A 21,366-nucleotide genomic window follows, 5' to 3' on the forward strand; every position below is an offset into this window, starting at 1 on the left:
TTAATAATTGTATAATTGATATATATATATACTTAAACTGGAGACATTTTGTTCTCGCTACTATTTGTAATAATTTGTATTTTGGTTTAATGTTCTTTAAATTGCCATTTAATTTATTTATTGAGCCCTTTTAATCCCCATATTTTCAATTTATGGAAATACAAATAAACTCTGTCACTTTTCTGGGCTGACATAATCTCACCTTGATATTATTATTTGAAAGAACTCATCGGTCATGTTGGGTTCATCTGCAGGTACACGTATCACCCGTTCCCACCAAGCTCTGAGATGATTTACAACAGTAGGATCGACATTCCATGGGACACTGGGATTTGATAGGTGATCAGCACACAGACAGAGCTGAGTGAGGTCATCAGTTTGTTTCAGTCTCATGCAATCAATTAAGTCCTGGAATTTATTATAAAAAGTTTATAATAATTATAAAAGTATGATATTTATTATTCAAAGTTACAGGTAATTCACTTTTGCTATAGACCACACAATTTTGCATTAAGCTGGCAACAGAATAAATAGAATGAGTGTGTTTAAAATTGTTTAATTAGGCTAAATTAATATGAAGTGATTTACTATTTAAATAAAGTTGTGCTTCAATAAAGTTAATTACACATTTTAACTATAACTATCACCAGTCTACAAATTGTAGTAAATTTGTAACAATGGAAATATGATACCAGAAGGATAAAAGTTCCTAAAAACAGATGTCTTCCAAGAGCATTAATTTCCCAAAGCAAAAAGCAGCATATCTATGTTCCATTATTTATTTATTTATCATTATTTTGATAAAGTTATAAAAAATAATTATTAAAAGTAGATAAAACAAGCTAAACGACCTCTAAACACAAGCAAAACAAAAAGGTTCACCTGGGCCACGTTAGTATGTTTGATGATCACACGTTGTAATGTGGACAATGTAATGTTGGGTAACATTAGGACCAGTTGAACTCTGATTGGAGCAAGATCTGACAGCAGGTGATGCATTACACGATCTGCCTTCTTTAGCTGCTGGATGGCTTCACACACATCTGAGACTATAATGTCATCAATTGTCTCCTCACTATCATGACTACAATCTTCTTTGACAGCCTTGACTACTCCAACCAATACCCCGTGATGTCGATGGATAAAAAGAGCATCAAAGCATTCTGTCCCCTTGTTCTTATTATCTCCCTTGAGACTAGAAAATGTAGGCAAGCTGTGTTTTGCAAAGCAACTGCCAGGACTGTTCAGGTAGTCTTCATACTTGAACTGTGTCAAGACAAACATTGGTTCATTGTCCTGTTCTGGCATCTGGCGCAGGCAGTGTACAACGTGTTGCATGGCTCGGTCATGTCTCACCTGCCTCGGGTCGGGAGGGTCGAGAACGAAGATAGTTTTATCGGCCACAGACTGTGTTGTACATCGAGTTTTGTTAAAATAGACAGGAGGTACAAAGTATGACCCATCAAGCATATTCGGATACATTTTTTGGACATTTTCCAATAGGCTATCTTGAAATTTCTTTGTCAATCGATTGTACTGATCCTGAAAAAAGTCAAAGTAAATTCTTAAACATCAAATTTAAGGTCAAATGTTTATTGACAATTTCTTCGTAATTTTTCAAGAACAGGTATTGAAAAGATAAACTTCAACATCATCAATATCCACTAGAAGAATGAATTGGTGTTGGTGTCTTGAAAATGAGACTAATTTGACCTACTCACATTTATCATTAGCTGTTGTTCATCTCCTTGAATGATATCAGTCGTTCGTCGAATCCTGTATAGAATCATTTGATAAAATAAACACCAAGTTGTGTCTCAATTCACAAATATTATTACTGCTACAGACAGAAATATGATAACTGAGATGTAGAGATATTGGATAAAGTTCTAAGTGGTGTGAAACGGATGAAAACAGAAGCAAGGTGGTAAATTAAATAGATATTTTTAGTTTCATGAGTGAAAAGGTCTTGGTGATTTCATGGGTCTGCAGGCTATCAGAGAAAATTACAAAAAAAAAATGATTCTTTTTCTTGACCCATCAGCCCAACTCTAAATACTAAGTTCAGTTTTTGCCATTAAGTTAAAAGTTGTTATACGGGTCTGTTTAATGTTGTCCTGTTTAAAGTAATTTGTAGAAAAAAGAAGTAGATAGTGATCTACATACTCAACAAGATAATGTGTTATTGTCTCTTGTTTGTTACCATCCTAAATATTATAGAAATACATGCATTGCTTTATCTACTTTCTTAGAATAAACAAAATTAGCGAGTAATATTATAATTTTAACTTTTACATACCTGCTGTATCTCAGTATAAAGAAGATAAGTATAGGTACCGAAAGAATTCCAGCTGCCAAAATTGCTATTAATCCGATAGCAGAACCATTATCCTGAATATCCGTAGTGACTAGTACAAACACAAAATGGAAAGAACCCACTTGAAAGCAAACAAAAAAGAAGAATATTTGTCTATATTTGTTTCAGGGGAACTAAAATCAATCAAAAATAACATGACTGTAACGTAGTATGCATAAAATAGTTTCATATACATTGCAAAACAGTTCCAATACAAACGAGTCATAATCACGGAAAATATAAAGAAAATGCGAAGATACCAACAAAACATAAAGATACGAACACCAAATTCAAGCTTTGTTAAAGAAAAGACAATCTGTGGATTGTTTACTGGAAAGCCTTTATCAGAAAAACACCAAAGTAAATAGTCAAAGGAAACGAACTTGTTGGCTAATGCTCAAGAAACACTATTAGTAATTTCATATCGGAAACTAATATTTTCCAAAACTTAATCTTGAGGTTAGAGTGCAATAGTAACGATGCTGGCGTTCATAGAATAAAATGTTTCAAAACTAAGTTACTAGTTTCATTCCTAAAAAAAAAGAGATTAACTTACCATTCACAATTTCCAGCTGGCAGGTGGTAATAAATTTTGCATCATAGTTAGCCATTTGACAAGCGTATGTGCCAGCGACAGTTGAAGACACATTGTGAAATATAATGTAAAAAATTCTGCTGACACTAGCTTCATATGTGACAGAGGGTTTAGCATAGCATGACATGTTGCCCTTTAGCCACCAACAGTCTACAACAGCATCTGTAAATCGTTCATAAATCGTTCATAATATGTATATATATATATAGATAATGAATCATTATTTAAAAAGGACAAAGCAGCCAATATAAAATATTCTGGCTACAGGTCTTTAATGCCAAATAATAGCATTTAAGGTCCATTGAAACTGTGAAATTTCAACAGCAAAATTAAAATTCCAAAATTATTTGATTTGAAAGAAACAGAAATTATCAGCAATGTAGGTAAAGAAAATAAATGATCGAATGCAGACAAATGAAGAAGAAACATTTGTACAACATGATAAAAAGCTGCTAAGTGATTGAGACTAAAAATGTAAAAAATCGGAAATTTTTAAGTCCATATTTCCTAAAAGGTTGCACCTCTGTCTTTGGTGGGGTTGTGGTACACTGCGAAGTCTCTTTTGGTGACATTCAGGTTTTCTGGAAAGTTACATGTCAGAACCGTGTCGTGGAACATCTCTACAGGTAGTACTGTACACGTGATGCTGCCATCTGATAATACACCGTTGTTTATATTTCATGCCACAGTAGATTACAGCAGTACAGTTAATAGCAACAAATCTCGCAAAACAAAGAAACCAGAAAGCAAAACATGCAGATATGCAATCACTTTTTCATCTCGATCCTTTCTTCCATGACATGAGGTAAACTACCACCATTAATGCTCATCAGACAGGTTCTCATACAGTTTGAACAGTAAATGAAACGAAGTGAGGTCATAATATTAAATCATTGAAACTCATAGTTATATTATTATTTCCATACTTTTATATGATTCTCCTCTTATTCTTAAACAATCATTATCTTTGATCCACAAGCAGGATTGGTTAACAGCAGGACATAATCTATTAATATGGGTTTTCCCATATGTATAGAAACGAACAAATTTACTATTGAATAATAAGACTGCTGCTTGTTATTATATTCATTACATTTATGTTGTGAAATCCAAATCGCTTTTATGTGTACTTATAAACCCTCTGTCACATGTGTGTTATATGATATGAATGGAACTTTTTGATCTAATGTATGTTAGAAAAATATTTCTTGTTAACAGTTGTGATGGCCAATACCAGAAAGGTCACTACATTTCCTGTTCATCGTTTTTCCCTGAGGGTGAATCGTCTTACGTTGCTACTATCTTTCTACCGTCCTTACCTCAAGTTATAGAAAGTGTCTATAACCGTTCAGATAATAATATTTGATGTTTTTTTCTATGACTTCTTTTTTTCAATAGTACCTAATGTGTTAATATACAATGAATATACTTGAGTGTATCATTCCCTTGAAGGACTTGTACTGGTGTCTAAACTAAAGCTGCTGTAACTAAACATACTGTGCTGTAGTAGAAGTGTTATTGTTGGTAGTGGGCACGCACAGATATAAATAAAGAGAATAAAAATAAAGAAATAAATGTATTTCAAAAGTATCAAGATTCCACACTCACCTTGCCCTGTGACAGTAACAGCGCACAGACAAAACATTAAGAAAACGTTCATCGTCCAACAAGAGAGCTGACTGCTGGGAAGGTGTCAATTTTGGCCTAAAAACAAAACCTTGATTTTTTTATACATTAAACTTTGCTGTAGAAGTTACAAATACAATATCTATTACTCATAATGGCATGGAGGACACATCCAAACACACAACCACACCCGCGTATCCACAACTTTTACTCGCTCATTCTGTCTCTCTTAATCTTTCTATCTATAGATAACTCTCTCTTACACACAAAAATCATCCAGTAGTATTTAAATGGAAGTGCCTTAAATGTAGATAACAAGACTGTGAATCGTTGTAACTTATACTTCAGAGGAGTCACTGTATCGTCTTTGAGGAACGCAGAACAGACCAAGAGATACTTAAAATGTTAAACTTGATTCATATAGTCAGTAAATAAACTAGCATGTTGTACCAAAACCTTTTCACATAACTATATAATCAGCTTGTCATTTTAACTTTCATAGGAACTGGCAATAAGTTAAATCATTTGTTAAAATCTAGTCACCTCATTTAGAGAAAAAGAAATTCGAGCTTACTTGTCACCACAGGCAAACGTCTTGCTCCTCTTGATCATTCAAATATTAATAACAGGAGACATCCAATGATCACAAGTCAGTTGAAAGGCACACTCTGGGGGAAAATCTCAGCTATTACCCTGACCTTTAGAAATCAGCTCCGGATGTCAATCTAGGTCAGGGAGGGTCTCCTCGTGTTACCCCAATATCACATCGCACGTACTAGAACGCAATGACTCACCCTCCATATTAGGGTAATGTGTCTATGTCAATATTATGCATGTATTTATTAATAGGGGATGTCTAACTTAGAAGTAAACTGTGATAGTACAGACCATGGTTCAAAATAAATACAGCAAAAACAAACCCTGGAGGCAATAACGACTGTTTTAAATACCATTGGAACTTATTAGAAAAATCTCTGAGAATACCACACTACCTTGTTGTCTTCTCTTTCAAGTAAGATCCCCAGCTCATCATCTTCTTCAGCTTGCAGTGGGTATACTGATGGCGCTAATTCCTTAGCGAGATCATGTTTATAAGTAATAAATAATTTCTAAGGTATTAAGGTTCACATGTAAAGTATGCTAGCCCCTGTAGCTTGTTTCGCAAAGAGGGATGATGTTGTTGTTTATGGAAAACATTTATGTTCCTTTATAAGTTGCCTGCTTGCTATGAAGAGCATATTAGTAGTATTTAGTGTAAGAAGGAATAAAAAAGGTCTTTAATAACATTTAGTACCGGGGTCATGTGTTTAGCTCCCTTAGAGTAGGTAATCACTCCTGAAACTGTAAAACATTTATGTATTGATAAACAGTTTTGTGAAGTGATAAAGAGTCATTGACACAAAATTTAAAACTATAGTAGCAAATATATTTGTGTATTAATTTATGATAGAAAAAAATGCAAATAGTACGATGCTCGTCTGTTATAGACATCAGTCGTTTAGCCGTGATAGACGAGTAAGTACTAAAGCAAGACTTTAGGTCATTACCTGTACTGGTGAAATCTTTCTTGGTGACAATTCTGGAGAGTGACATGTCAGGACATGTAAGGGCTTTACTGACAGTATTCTGTATGTGATCTGTTCCTCTGTAGCAAAATTAACCCCGAATTTAGTTTGTCCTACTTTCCAAAACTTGAGAATCCGGTTTGTACGGTTTTCGAGAAATATGCCTCAACCCTCTAACATTTTCATTCAGCACTGAAAGACTTAGGTCCTTACAGTCAAAAAGATAGGAAGGATTGTGTGTCTGGGAAGTCCCAAGTTTCTCGGGTAGCGCAGCCGAATTTAGATATAAAAAAAGGTTCTAGGCATTAAGATGGCTACAATTTTCTGTAACTGATTGGGAGCGTGGTTCAAAACCAGAGGTAGGGCTTTTCTTCGACACTTCATAGGTTAAAAGTTCTTTAGGAGCATAATGTCTTAAAAAAATACAGAAAAGATCAATGACACTTGTAAACGGATAATATGTCACTTGTTATGAGACTGGGTAGATCAGACACAGTATCAAAACTATCCAAACTCCAGAACACTTTGTTTTATCTAACATCAAATAATGTATTATGTTCCTTCCTTTTTTAAGTTGCGATATGGACATGGCTTCTTTGAATTGTCCCACGATTATTTCCTTAGTTGTTTGTTAATCACTTTGTTCATTGACTGGGCTGCTGCTGAAAGTTTTGACCACTGTATCTGTAAACTCAAACTTTCGATGGATGATTAAGAGGTCAACTCATTTGATGTTTTTTTTCATCGTCTTTCCATTACGACGAAGAGAATTTCGTGCATAGTCTTTACATACAAAACTAGAGTTGCAAGTCACCTCACATAGTCGAGCTCAGCGAGGTCCTGTATCTCAATTAGTCAGTTCAAATCCAAAGTCTGTCCACTTGTTTAAGATAAATGGTCCATGTTTAGTATTTTGCTTCCTACGTATGGTTTATGGGGACGATAAGGGCAATGACAGATGTTTTCGCAAACGACTTTTCAGCTCTTCAGCGACAGCTTGCACTTTTTTCTTGTTTATGTCGCATAATAAATAACGAACCAGTTTTTTTCTGGTGATATTCTTACAGAGTTTTGGTGCAGCTTTTTTAACTGTCTTGCCGCTGCACGACCCTTAGTCCATGTGCTAATGATACACACAACATACCCTCAGACATCCCTTTCCTTCCGACTAAAGACAACATTCTGGTTTTGCAGGTACGTGATGGCCCAACAAGTAACATTCGAGGCTCATCGAGGTTTGTAGTATCCGGACACACCATGGGTTGTTCAAACAAGTCTCCAGTAAAGGACAAGGCTTGGTCCATTGTTTTATGCAGTTTGTAAGTTAATATGGCTTCGGGTTCACATAGATTCTGAAAACGAGACCTAGTAGCAGGGCCGAAGAATCTAGAGTTATGAAGAGACATTACTATTATTATTATGATATAGATGATCAACATTATTTATCAAGGTACATATCTAACACATTATATCATTAACAGACTTATTCTCTTCTTTTCTCCTTTCTTAATGCATTTGTTGTCCATTATAATCGTCCTGCACACACACACACATATTTATAGTTACAAAGAGCAATCGAGACAAAAAGACAATGTGGACGAATTAGACACGAATGTATTCCTCTATGACATTTTCCTGTAACAATAAGAGTGCACAGGAGAAAAAATAAGATAATCTTCATTGTCGATCCAGGAAAGATGAAAATTTTGACGATGAGAAAACAGTGACTATTTTTTTCCATCAAACTTTGCTGTCGAAAGCACAAACAGGATATCTGTCATTAAAATGTCAATCAACACAAGCTTACCCATGTACCCGCAAACTCTCTACGCTCTTTTGAAAACAGGGCACTAAACTTTGTAATGCACAGCAAATAAAGAAGAAACCTGTTGCATTTTTATGGCCCATAATAGTCAGGTAGAGATTATATGTTGGTAGACACAGGTGAGCTGGAGAGTGGAGCTGGTATTTCCGATTTCTTCCTCCACTGAGCTTCGAGGTGGCAACATTTTACATTACTTCCAATCATGTTACTGGTAAGATATATTCATACACACACACACATCCATTTATGGTATATATATATAAATTCATTTGGTTTAAGTCTATTGGTTTTTAAAAGTTATTAATCAGTAAATCATTAAAATATTATTTTCTCTGCGTTCTGGCGTGAGCATCGGTTCGTCGTTGTCAGTGTCACTCTCATTTGGTTTTTTTCTGTCTCTCTAACAGACACGAGACAAAGTGTCAGATACAGGTAGTCCTCGACTTACGACGAGGATCCGTTCTTAACGCGGCGTCGTAAACCGAATTTCGACGTAAGTCGGATCATATGTTCATACAGTACTGTACCATAATAACAGTACAGTACTGCAAACACTTAGCCTGTCCAAACACCTATCCTAGCACAGTACCCTACATAATTATCAATAAAGATAAGTACAGTAAAATATTGTACAGTACACTACGCTTTGTTATCACTGTCGCCTTCATAGGAGCAGATCCTGTCACGTGTTCAAGGATGCGATCTTTATCCTTGATAATCGTAGCGACAGTCGAACGACTAAGTCCTAATAACCTGCTAATTTCTGTTGCTGTTTCCCCCTTCTCAGATTGCCTTATGATATCCACTTTCACCTCCATGGTGATGGCCTTCCTTTTCTTTGATGCACTGACCTCGTAAGTCGGAATGAGCGTCGTAACCACGAAACGACGTAACTCGAGACCGTCGTAACCCGAGGACTACCTGTACTTTATTTTGTGTTTACAACCGTGGACACTTATAGCTTATATATGCAAACAGAGCAACTTCAATTTATTGATTAAAAAAAAGCAAGCAATAAGGGAAAGTGTAAGTATAGTGCTGTGCTACACCGTTTTATACACGTGGATTGAAATTTTTTTGTCTATCTGTACATCTGTTTAGCTATTTGCAAAAGGCTATTTAGTGGTCGAGTCAACACATACTACAGTTCACCTGGCTGTCAATGAGAGAAATTATGAGTAGCTCCGAACATACACCAGTTGTGATGTACAACTTGTGATGTCACGCAGTCTGCAAATTGAAGGGAAAACACTTTTGATCGGATGAAGCGAAAATTTAATGTGCTGACAGACATATCAAGAGCATAGAAAATTGAGACGAGGACTGAGACGCTACGGTTAACATGTACATTTAAAGCAAAGCACTGATTTGCATGATTTGCATGAACCAACAACAGTTCAAAGAGGTCTTCTGCTGAATGTACACGTAATCCTCATTCGAAGCAGTTGCAATAAAAAAAATCCACATAAGGATTACAGAAATGGCTAAATTGAACTTGCCACTATAGCTAATGGTATACACGCTAGTTCGACAGTCTATTACCTGCAAAGGTTAGGGCTAATAAATGTCATTAACTTTTACCCTTAGATGTGCAGATTGAGAAAAAGGGTAAAAAACAAAGTAATGTGACAACATCAAGCATCGATATGTTAAACATAGCTTTCAGATCGATTTATGAATTAGAGAAAAGTGCGTGCATTCCAGACGAAGAATCGGAAGTAATGTCTCCTAATTTATATTCGACAAGACAACCAATGGCTGTGTACACAGTCGACTTCCCATTTAAACATATAACTCGGCATAACAGGACTCCCTTAGGAACATCAGGCCAATCAAAAGTGACGAAAGATAAGCAAAGTCCCTTTGCAAACCATATTTGATAGTCCATCTAGTTTTCACAACATTGTTTGTAACAGAAGCCTAAATAGGACCAAACAAATTTGTAAAAACGTTTTCTGCTACTGTTACAAGTTTATTCATAAAATATTCGAAAGGTTCAGAAACCAACACTAGTTGGGAAGTACAGTTGGTTATACTTCGCAGTTTGTTCCAGCTCACAGAGATGTCTGATGGCTCTGTATTTCCTTTAACATAAATAACCACTTTTCTTTTAATTCCTAACAAGAAGCCGGCGTTTGCGGCAACCACAAGATTATTATTTAACACATCCTCTTGGTTCTTGTAGTCAATAATCTGCACAGGGATTCCGGATTCTTTAAAAGCAGTAACCACAGGCATAAACTGTGTGACATCGTCTTCAAACAACATTAAAAGGTCTCTGTACTGGAGAGCTGTTGGTTGTCTGTATTGCCTTTGATGTTCCAAGGCAAGCGTGTCCATCGTCCCAGGATTTGCGCCTGCAAACCAGTCGCAGAGACAATTAGTTTTTAAAGTGTAAATATACAAGTTATGCTTTTTTTCAAAAATATGTCTTGTCTATTATTTTAAATTAGCAATATAACGCGTTATATCTCAGCATTAAAGCATTCAAGATAAATAGGCGATGTTTTTGTGCTACATGGAAAATGATATGAAATGAAAATTAATCAGAAAAAATCAAGATGATAATCGTAAATAACTTATTATTATTATGAAAAATTAGTATCAGTCTAAAAGGTTGAGTTCGATGCAATGTCCACGAAAGAAGCTTACAGATTACCATACAGCAAAAAAAAAAAAAACCAAACAAATACAAAAATAGTAAACAAAAATCCATCTCGCAAAAGCAAACAGACGACAAACGTGAAGGAAATTCATCTACACAAAGGAAGAAGGTAACTGGAAAACATTTTTTGATATGAAAGATAATTCTGAAAAAGATGGACTTGCAAGCCCATTGGAGGAATTGGATCACAGACACAGCCTTTGAAAGTGGAAAAGATGTCAAACGTTCGGTGTGCGGACGTTCAGCCGATGGACGTTTCGGAGTCGGACGTTTTGCCGACGTATGTTTCGTCGACGGAGGTTTCGTTAACCGGATGTTTCGCAGACAGACTTTTCGACGCATTATGTCAGAGAGCGAGAGCGAGAGTGAGAGCGAGAGCGCGAGCGAGAGAGAAAGAGAGAGCTTACTTACTTCTCAGAATCTTGCACACACATGAATGAATGAAGCACTATCTCGAGGGAACGTGAGACAGATGACAAACATAAATATTGTCCAGGTGGAAGGTGAACGTGAGAACTGGCAGAGACACACATTGATACAATGGCGAGAGAAATGTGTGAGCTAACGGTTCACATGAAGAGGGTAGTGAGAGAGAGAGTTCACTGATACATTGATACAATGGCGAGAGAAATGTGTGAGCTAAGGGGCGTCACACACTTGACTTCGGCTAAAGGTCCGCGTGAAATGCCGAAATGCAGTGGCGAAATGTTCGTCGACAAAACGTCCGTCGGCTAAGGGCCCCGCGCCGAAATGTTTGTCGACGATACCTCCCTCGGCTACAGATCCGGTCGCCAAAACGTCCGGCTCCAAAACGACTGTCGGTGAAACGTCCGCCGTCGAAAAGTCCGAGTACCCAAACGTTCAGGGACAATTTAGGAAAATGAGGTTTTGGCAAACTGTCTCCTTTGATGAGAGCCGATGACACACATAAGCGTTGTGCAGAATGGAAAAAATGCACCTGTAAACCATACTCAACAAAATCACTCAGACTTGTCTTCTATAGAAAGATTATTTCATCGTCGTATGTGCTTTTGAGTTAGTAAACCTTGCTTGATGTGTTACTGTGGATGAAAGTTGATTTTTTAAGCAGCCATGACAGTGAGTGCCGTAGATAAACACCTGTCGTTACTTTACAAAATAAATAAATAAATAAAAAAACCTTACACACACACACACACACACATTTATTTCTTTTCTGGATATATTTTTTGTGAAGACTGTTGCGCTAATATCATGGATGTTAAATATTCGACAAATTTTTAAACAACTTTTTGTTCTAAAACATTTCAGTTTAATAAGTCTATATCTTTGAAAATTCGATAAAAAAGAAATTTCAAACACAAACATTTATTCATCGAATAAGAATAATAGCAGGCGATAGATTTTTTAAAGTTTAAAGCATTTTTGTACAAAGAAATTCTACAGATGAAAGTATACTTGATTTACAGTTAGTATTTTTATTCAGCTAAAGACCAAATCAGCACTAACATTCTTAAGCATGCACGCGCTCTCTTTACACGCAAAGACAAACAGAGAGACTTACACAAAAGAGAAAGCGATTTTCCATAAATCAGTGTTAGCTAAATGTGATGGAAATAAAGATAAACCATACCGATGCCAGAAATGCGAAGAACTTGTGATAAAAATTTCAGGATTTCTTTTCCACACATTTTATAATCAATGTGCCTGCTAGATGGACAAAGCTCGTGAGGAATGCTTATCACAGGCATGCCTTCAGTAGGTGGTGTAAACTTGATCTCTGAATAGGGTGGTACGCCGGGAATACGTTTTTCTTTCATCGCCTCTCGTAGTACTGTTGGCGGACAGCTTATAGGTATGGTGAGAACCTCTGACCGCCAACCTTCTGGCGCGTTCTCAGTGCTGCAGCTGCTTGCCCAGCAGTTGATATTAGGCAATATCATAAGTAGGCTTTTAAAAAACTTGTGAATCTGCTGTGACTTCTCCCTGTTAAGACACAACCGAGTTTTAATAAATAAAATTTAGTATGGGTAGAACTAATAGCGTCACTGACATTACAGCTAAAATTTTTTAAATTTGTAAAAGTTACGAGGTATCTAGTTGTCATTATAGATATTGTTTGATAAATGAAAATAAATCCATTTAAGCATTTAAAAGAATATCGTAATCCATCATACAAAACGATAGCGAAAATACAATACGCAACACATTAGCAGGTCAAGAAAATGTTTCTGTACGTACGCATTAACCTCCAGGTCATCAACAAGTACACAAACAGATTTTTCGCCTGCAGTTGCTTTTAGGTTGGTAATCAGGTCACGGATATCCTTTCTCCTCTTTGTGTTACAATTTAAGCTGACAACCATTCCGTTCGGTGAAATGCCTGATGATTGTGCCTCTTGCAGAATCTTTACTAGTTGTAGTGTTGAAGAAGTAAGTTCAGTTGAAGTGTTAACTATTTGCACCACATGACCTTCAGATAACCATTTCCGTCCCACAAGACCCAGTAGCCTGGTTTTTCCTGTGCCTGGTGGTCCTGAAAGAAACACCCGAGGCTCCTGGATGAGGTCTGTCATACCCGGGTACAGTGTACAACGATCAAACAAGTCTCCGATCACGGACACGGCTTGGTCCACAGTCTTCGGCACTTGAAGGCCATCGGGTGTTCTTGGAATGTCTACAGCAGATGTAGTAGCAGGCCCACAGAATCTGTAATTAAAACATGTATTTGTTTTTACGACATTAAAATGTCTTAGTAAAATAAATAATATATAATTAACAATGGTGATAAAATCAAAGACTGAATAATTCTTCCTCCCTGAAAAAGTGAAAGGCAAAGAGTTTAAAACCTAGTTGCTGAATGAATATTAAGAAATGTTCACGATTAAAGGTCCAACTTTCTCTCTGTCTGTAGATTTGCCTCCCCTGATAAACAACGTACTGACTCTTTTCTGCAGAAAACTGATGGGGGACAGCAAATGTTTTCCAGCCACAGGTAACAGCAGGTGTCATATGAGCGACTTTCTGCTCCGCAAACATGGGAATTTACCACCAAGATATCCTTCTTCCAAAGAGATTGCTTATGAGTATATATTTATATGCAAACTCATTTCAATAAGTAAATAAACAATACTTGGGAGAACTTACCTTGCTATCAAGCATTCATACAGATCATCTTTCATAATACAGTCATCTGTAGACTTAGTCATCAAGCTGCCCCACCAGGTCATCAGAGGAGAGTCGCCACATAGGCATAGGTGAACTGGGACGTCTTTGGTTTGAAAGCACTTGCGCAGCTTCTAAACCATCATCATCATCATCATCATCATCATCGTCGTCGTCGTCGTCGTCGTTGTCGTCGTCGTCGTCATGATAATAACCTAATCCACGATCAAAACTGTGTAACGATGTTCTGAAATTTCGAGTTTTTAAATGAGATCATTTTTAGGATATTTACAATAGCCATCTAACCTAGGATGTATTTGTCGTGCTTACACAATAACAACAACAAGATAAGAGCTCGCCTCTTAACAACGGGACCAAGTGGGGCTAGCAAAGAACATAATATACTCAACCTTCGGAGAAATAACGGCGAAAAAAGGCAAAACAAAATTGATCGTGGAAACAAAAAAAATGATCACAGTGTGAGATTTCCTGTGTGGAAGGAAACTGAACCTGTTTTCAAAATAATACCATTGTCAACATGTACATTGCAACATTGACCTGCAACGACAAAGCCGTAGATACCATTACATAATAAAGGAACATTCTGTCAACACTCGATGACGTGATTAAAAGTCAATGATAGTCCTCGATGCAGACCAGCAGTGGGCAGGAACAGTTCTGGGATGTTATTCCCTATTTATGCCTTCAGACCTTCAGGGAATACAGGAATGCAGCTTAGCGTTCTCCTGACGGTGTTTGGTTTCAAATCATCTACAACCTGCTACTAAGAGTATTCCAGTTCAGCATCGGGAAAAGTAAAAATACAATAAACACAAGAATCTAAAGTCAGTTTCGAAAAGAATGAGGCAAATACTTTCATATCGGTAAGCATTTTATAAAATGTTGAGTTTTTCAGTTTATTTTTCAAACATCTGTTCAAGAAGAAGACACTATGCGCTAACTTACCTGAGCCAGGTCAGGGTGATTGTGAAGAACGCGGTTTAGCGTGGAACTCGCGGCGCTGGGTAAAACTATGGTCTGTCGAACTTTTAGAGGGTGATTTTGGTCTGAAATGAGATGTTTTATCATACGAACTGCCTTTGTCAGTTGTAGAATAGCTTCAGACACCTCTGTGACCATCAGGTGATCAATTTTCTTCTTTCTATCCTCACTTCCGTCATCCTTGTCACTAACAGTCTTTACCACCCCAACCACCACCCCGTACCGCCGATGGATGATCAGAAAATCAACACAACTGATCTCGTTGTCTCCTTTCTGTTTTTTCAGACCAGCAGGTACAGGCAGGCCATGTTTTATAAAACTATGGTCAGGGTTGTTCAAGTAGTCGTCGTAGTTAAAATTTGTGAGAACAAACATTCGTTCATGTTTAGTTTTCACGATGTTGCGCAAGCAAAGCAAAACTTTTTGCATGACTTGGTTGTACTGTACATCACCGGGGTCTGGAGGATCAGGAATGTAAACAACTTGACCGGCCACAGTTTCTGTTTTATATCGAGTTTTGTTGAAGTAGATTGAAGGCACAAAGTAGCAGGTGTTACGCATGTCTGGGAATATTTCTCTGACTTTCTTTAACAGAAATTCTTGAAACTCCACAGTCACTTTTTTGTCCTTGATAAAATAGAAAACAAGATAAAAACTATTAGTATGAAATTATTTGTTTCAATTTCTGGATAGAATAGAGCTGGGAAACGAACATATTAAAGTGCGCAGATATACATATGTTCTAAAAAGGTCTTCACTTAAACTTACCATCCATTACCATACATCAGGACAGTTCATTATTCTGCATTAACGCACTTACATTTATGGCAATCATTGGTTGGTCTTCTTGGCTTTCAGTCCCATCTTTTCTCTTGCATCTGCATCGCCTAAACAAGATTGGGTTAAAGAGTTAATTGAGTAGCCCTAATCTGCACTGCTTACTATTCACATCTGTGGCGTAGGAATCGGAGGTGAGGGGCAAGGATACTTACTAGCTGATTTCTTCAAAAAAGAGGCTGAGTAGGCAACAATGTGTTTACTGTTACAATAGAGTTTTCCAACTATTCCCGGAGCTGTGCATCTAACTACGCTACTGCACATCAGTTTACGTCCATATTGTTCATATTTTAGAGTTTTATAGTGGGATATAGCCTTCTACACACAAAAGTAACTATAATATATTTTGACACGTTAAAGGGAAATAATACGCAGCAGGCATCCTGTCTAGGGTTATGTCCTGATCAGACATTCTGTTCACTAATTCTTCATAAAAGATAAAACATGTTTGATGCTTTCGTCGTGCAGATGTTTCATACAAAAATTTTTAATAATTCAAAAAACTGTTGTTTTCTTACCTTCTACGTTTCAGCATCACAACGATGATCAGAATTGCCAAAAGAACAGCACCTACCAAAACTATTGACACCACGACAGCCAAAGTATTTTCGCGATCCTCTATTGCATCTGTAAGCAAAATAATCTATATTTCTATAAGTTTTAATAAAAGAACAATTCCAACACGTAAGTGTAAAAAAGAAAAGTAAACAGCAAATTAAAATTCTTGAAACAAATAATTCCAATGTTAATAAACATAAACAGTTTGTTCTCATTTATTTGTCATTTACTCATTATTTAGTACAGTTATTAAGGAGAGACTAAAAATCATAAAATAAGATCCAGTAACTTAGTAGGCAAATTAAAAAAATCACTGAAACGAATCTCTTACCAAACTTAATTTGAAGGTGGCAGGTTTTAATTAAAGTTGGGTCGTAGTTAGCCACCTGACAAGCATATTGTCCTGTGTGAGTTGACGACACATTGAGAAGAGAAATAGTGAAGGATCTGTTGACACTTGTTTGATACACGATATCCGGTTTTGCAGAGCAGGTCATTTCACCCCTAAGCCACCAGCAGTCTAGAATATCATCTGTTCGACAAATATTTTATTAAACATTCCATTTTACTTTATTACTGTGTTTGTTCTTTAAAGTTTACAAGTTATAATTATCTTGTTTTTAAAACTGTTTTTTTTATTTTTACTTAAGTGAGATACTCTCCTGTAAATGTATAATAACAATTACTTTGATACGCTTTCAATTAAAAAAATACATGCGGCTGACTAAAAATTTTTTACTGAAAAGGAAGATAAATTTTTCAAGACAAAATTTGAAAAAGAAAATAGATAAAACAAGATTTACAGGTAAAAAAAAGCTAATAAATATAAATACATACACTTTTTAAATTATGATGTATAACAAAAAGTATTTTCAGAGTTGAACAGCTTGTCCTTAAGTGTATGCTTAGATTATCTTGATACCTCTATTATTGTTCAGGTAGTGGTATATTGCAAAGTCTTTCTTGGTCACATTCAGGTCTTCTGGAAAGTTGCATGACAGAACCGCGTCCTGGGACATTTTTACTGGTGGGATAGTACATATGATGTGTCCCTCTGATATACAAACGACAAGAGGTGACATTTGCAAAAAAAAAGTATTATTCCGATATTTCAGGTCATAACGCCCGTCTTCTTCCCAGTTTACACTAATTTTGTTTTAAATCTCTGACAATATACCTTGTAAATAAACCTAAAACGTACACCCATATACGTACATTCTTGTACTCAATCGAGAACCAATATTTATTAAATGCAGTTTATATACCTTCTCTTTATCTCTATATTTCCTTTACTCACTAACACAAGCACACACACACACACACAGGGAGAAGAGAAGAGAGATAATACAACCCTTTCTTCACAAAAGATAATAGCTATAACATCAGTCATCTGTTTTTAAGTAAAAAATATCTGTTGATCTAAAAATATTATATACCTTTACTCTCAGTTTCCAAGAAACACATTGCCAGTTCATCAGCATCAGATCCTTCCAACAAGCAAGTGTAGGCATCTACTTTCGTGTCAGTGCTTGGGATCTCGACTTGTATATAGGAGGAGACTTCTTTATCGAAGAAGTAACCATCTTCTACATGACAATATAATATACCGTCTTTCCAGGAGCAGTTAACCACACCTGCACATACATACATACAGTTTTATGTAGGGTTATGACTGAAATAACTAGTAGCTTTATGAGTAACTATGTAGGAGGAGGGACAGAATATTTACAAAGATATATCCATGATAGCTGTACGACTGACTTTGTGTGATGTGTAACTTCCTTAAAATACGTTTCTCTTGCAACATCGGTCGGTGAAATAAATTTTTATTTTGTGTTTCTATTTACATATCTGTTCTCCTCAGTAATATATTACTTTGGTTCTCTTTGGCATTGTGTCGGTACACAGCGAAACGTTTCTGGGTTTTCTGGACATCTTGGTCAAACAGACAGGTGAGCGTTGTACTGGAAAGGCTGCACTTGATTTTGCTACCTGAAACTAAAGCAAATAAGAGTTTGCATCAAAAAATAAGAGTAAGGTTATAAAAGTAAGGAAAATTCAATATTATTGGTATTTTAATAAGCAATAGACTAGTCGATGTTATAATCAACAAAGAAATACTAATAACAATTTAAAAAATGCTAACTTTACTACTATCACTATATTTCAAAAGCTTATGCTTGATGTACATACATGAATCTAAAGTAATATATTTGTTGATTTTGGCTCTGGAAATGTGTCTTTACCAGGTTTCAAACTGAGTTCGCAAGTTTCCAAAAAACTCGAAGCGTAGCCGGCGACCTGACAGGTGTAGGAGCCTGTGCTTGCCATGGTAACATTGTGGATTGTAGTGTTCAGGGTTTGGCTGACTCTCCTATCAAACTTGAACCCTGGTTTTGTGTAACAGTCTAGAACTCCCTTTATCCACCAGCAGTCTAACACAGATTCTGTAGACAACACTAAAAATGCATTAATTCAGGAAGGCAATATTTTTACGTCTGTGGACGTCTCATTTGCATATTTTTTTTCGTTGTATCTGTCTCCACAATGCTACTATCGCCGCTTATCATCATCATCATCATCATCATCATCATCATCATCATCAGCAGCAGCAGCAGCAGCAGCAGCAGCAGCAGCAGCAACGTCGTTAAAATACCATCGTGTCAAGCTAGTAGCCGAAGGAAAAACATAATCAACCGCCTAACTTGAAATTAAACTACAGACCTGTAAATAATTGCATTTGCACACCCATCATGTGTCATTACCTGGAATGTCATGCTGAACATTGTGGTAAACAGTGAAATCTTTCTTGGTGAGACTGAGGTCTTCTGGGAAGTGACATGTCAGGACTGTGTCATGTAAGGGCGGGACTGATGGTATGCTGCAAGTGATTTTTCTCTCTGCAGCAAAAGAATCCCTCTAATTGGTCAGGGTCTTATTTTCTAAGACCTGAGTATCCATTTTGTACTGATCGCGAGCAAATACAATTTTGATTTAAGATAGAAGGACCTAGCTCATTTCAGTCAATAAAGAAAGGCAATATTTGTATCTGGCAGATCCCATATCCCTCAGGTAGAGCACCAAACTACAGTAAAACATTCTAGGCCTTATGATGGCTGGATATTTGCTTTAACTGATAGTGAGCGTAGTTCAAAAACAAAAGGTTGGGTTTTTCTTTAAAACTTTACAAGTTCAAGGTTCTCTAAGTTAACAGCTAAATCTCTATCAAGAATACAGACGACAATAAATGACCTTAGCACTTGGATACAATATTTCTTGTAACGGACTGAGCGGCTGAGTAGATCAGATAAACACAGTAATCAGCCTTAAATGCGATAATACCGTTGTTACCTTGTGTGCACACAGGGCGCAGACAGATAAGCATCCAGAAGATGTACTGACTGGTGAAGAAATATAGGTGTGGAGAAAGACTATCAATCATTCTTCTGACGATCATCATGCTATGAAACAAGCAGATATGGAAACACAATATTGTATATTATTTATTTTGTTTGGTGTAAAGTATTGCTATAATAAGTATTGCTATAATAAGTATTGCTATAATAAGGGCTCTTATTGTCAACATTTGGTCTATTGTTTTATTGAGTTCGTGATGGCACTTTGTTTAAAGTGAAGGTAAATAAATCATGCGGTGGTGTCACGGCCAAGCAACTCTTGCTCACTCACACACTTGTCTCTAAGTTTCTCTCCCTTTCTTGCTCAAGAGCCGCCCGCCCTCCCTCTACACACACACCAACTCACATGCATTTTATATGCTACTACACTTTGTTTTATTATTTATACAACTAATCTATTGTATTGTTATTGTAGATTTCAATACAGACAAATATTTGTTTTTAGTAAATACAAAAAGACAAAAAGATTTTGGAGCGGAAGTAAGTATAAAGTAAGTAGACAAATAAACACTTCTTTACAGAGCCAATTACATCTCTACATCGATTTCAAATCTGCTAAGTTTGAAAAGACAAATCTACTCAATAGCCTTATTTTTTTGTTCTAAAGGCAAAAAAAGTTTACCCTCTTGTCTATCGTTTGCAAACGTGAACATACATATCAGCTCCTGCACTTCTACGCAATTCAACTTTTAGCTGTCTCCACACTTAAACATGTTTTACAGGTCATGGAGGCAATTCATGTTAAAGGCAATTGTATCGTTTTGATGACTGTAGCTGACAGCTACATGTCTGTAAGCTTTTTGTCACAGCCTTCAGAAAAGCTCCTAGTGTTTTAGGTTTTGGGTTGCCTAAATATGGCAAAAAAGTTATGCTGCTACCATCACACACACACACGCTCACTTACACGTGCAGACACGCTGTCGCAAATATGCACATGCTCATACAAACACATGCACGAACACACACTCGAGCTCACACACACAGAGACACATGCATACACACTGCCTAAGCAAGTGTCTAAGAACATAGTTGTTTTCCTAGCTAGTTTTTCCCATCCTGTAACAGCTGTGTGGGCGCGTGTTTCTCTTTTCACTCCCAGACTCTCGCCTCAAACCGTTATATTTGCTCTCTTTACACTTGTCCTTTGACCTACAAGGTTGGTTGGCTACAAGCGACACTGCAGCTGTCAAAGCTCTCTGTCCTTGTGTTCTCTACTGTGCACGGCAGATATCCAAAGCCTCCAATATTGTATACGACGCCGATAACAAACAAACAAATCGCTAAAAATAACCTGCTGTTACCTAAGCCCAGACTTTGTACATTGCGAAGTCACGGTGAGGTCATCAGTCCTGTCGTCCTTTCATGTCCGTCGTTTGTTATTAATAACCGCTCTGAACCGTTTGCTTTTAAAAGAGAATTATTGTTTGATCAGATCACTTACCTCAGACGTTTCCATTCATTGTCTGACAGTTTGATCTACTAGCAAGGTCAGGTCAAGGAAACATGTTTTTTTCAGAAACGGGTATTCCCGATGTGCCTTTGGTTTCTATTCACATTCAGCAGACAAACATTTCATGACTCAGGCTTATGACTAGATCATAAGTCGATTGACCTCCTGGGTTACACCGTTATTAATACAGCAAAAAATGTTTTGCACATCCGTTAGATTTTATATTCTTTTCCGTGGGATGAACTTAATTGTAACAGTTATCTTGTTCAAGGGATTATTTCTTTTGAAAGGTTTGTAAAGCACAGCATCCATATTACTTAGGTGGTC

At 36.7% G+C, this 21,366-nt stretch overlaps 1 protein-coding gene across 1 annotated transcript; it reads right to left on the reverse strand.

Moving 5' to 3' along the window:
• Positions 1-9,231: 9,231 nt before the first annotated feature.
• On the reverse strand, positions 9,232-20,944 carry LOC112575156. The gene is made up of 15 exons (XM_025256789.1): positions 20,891-20,944; positions 19,525-19,634; positions 18,939-19,073; positions 18,420-18,620; positions 18,049-18,171; positions 17,610-17,807; positions 17,096-17,227; positions 16,505-16,705; positions 16,134-16,242; positions 15,599-15,665; positions 14,743-15,405; positions 13,759-13,910; positions 12,853-13,320; positions 12,245-12,597; positions 9,232-10,324 (listed from the first exon to the last, which is right to left on the reverse strand). The coding sequence occupies exons 2-15, from the start codon at positions 19,631-19,633 to the stop codon at positions 9,888-9,890; spliced, it is 3,348 nt and encodes a 1,115-aa protein (XP_025112574.1). The 5' UTR covers position 19,634; positions 20,891-20,944; the 3' UTR covers positions 9,232-9,887.
• Positions 20,945-21,366: the final 422 nt, after the last annotated feature.

The sequence above is a fragment of the Pomacea canaliculata genome, linkage group LG11 (assembly GCF_003073045.1).
Source record: "Pomacea canaliculata isolate SZHN2017 linkage group LG11, ASM307304v1, whole genome shotgun sequence".
Classification (NCBI taxonomy): domain Eukaryota; kingdom Metazoa; phylum Mollusca; class Gastropoda; order Architaenioglossa; family Ampullariidae; genus Pomacea; species Pomacea canaliculata.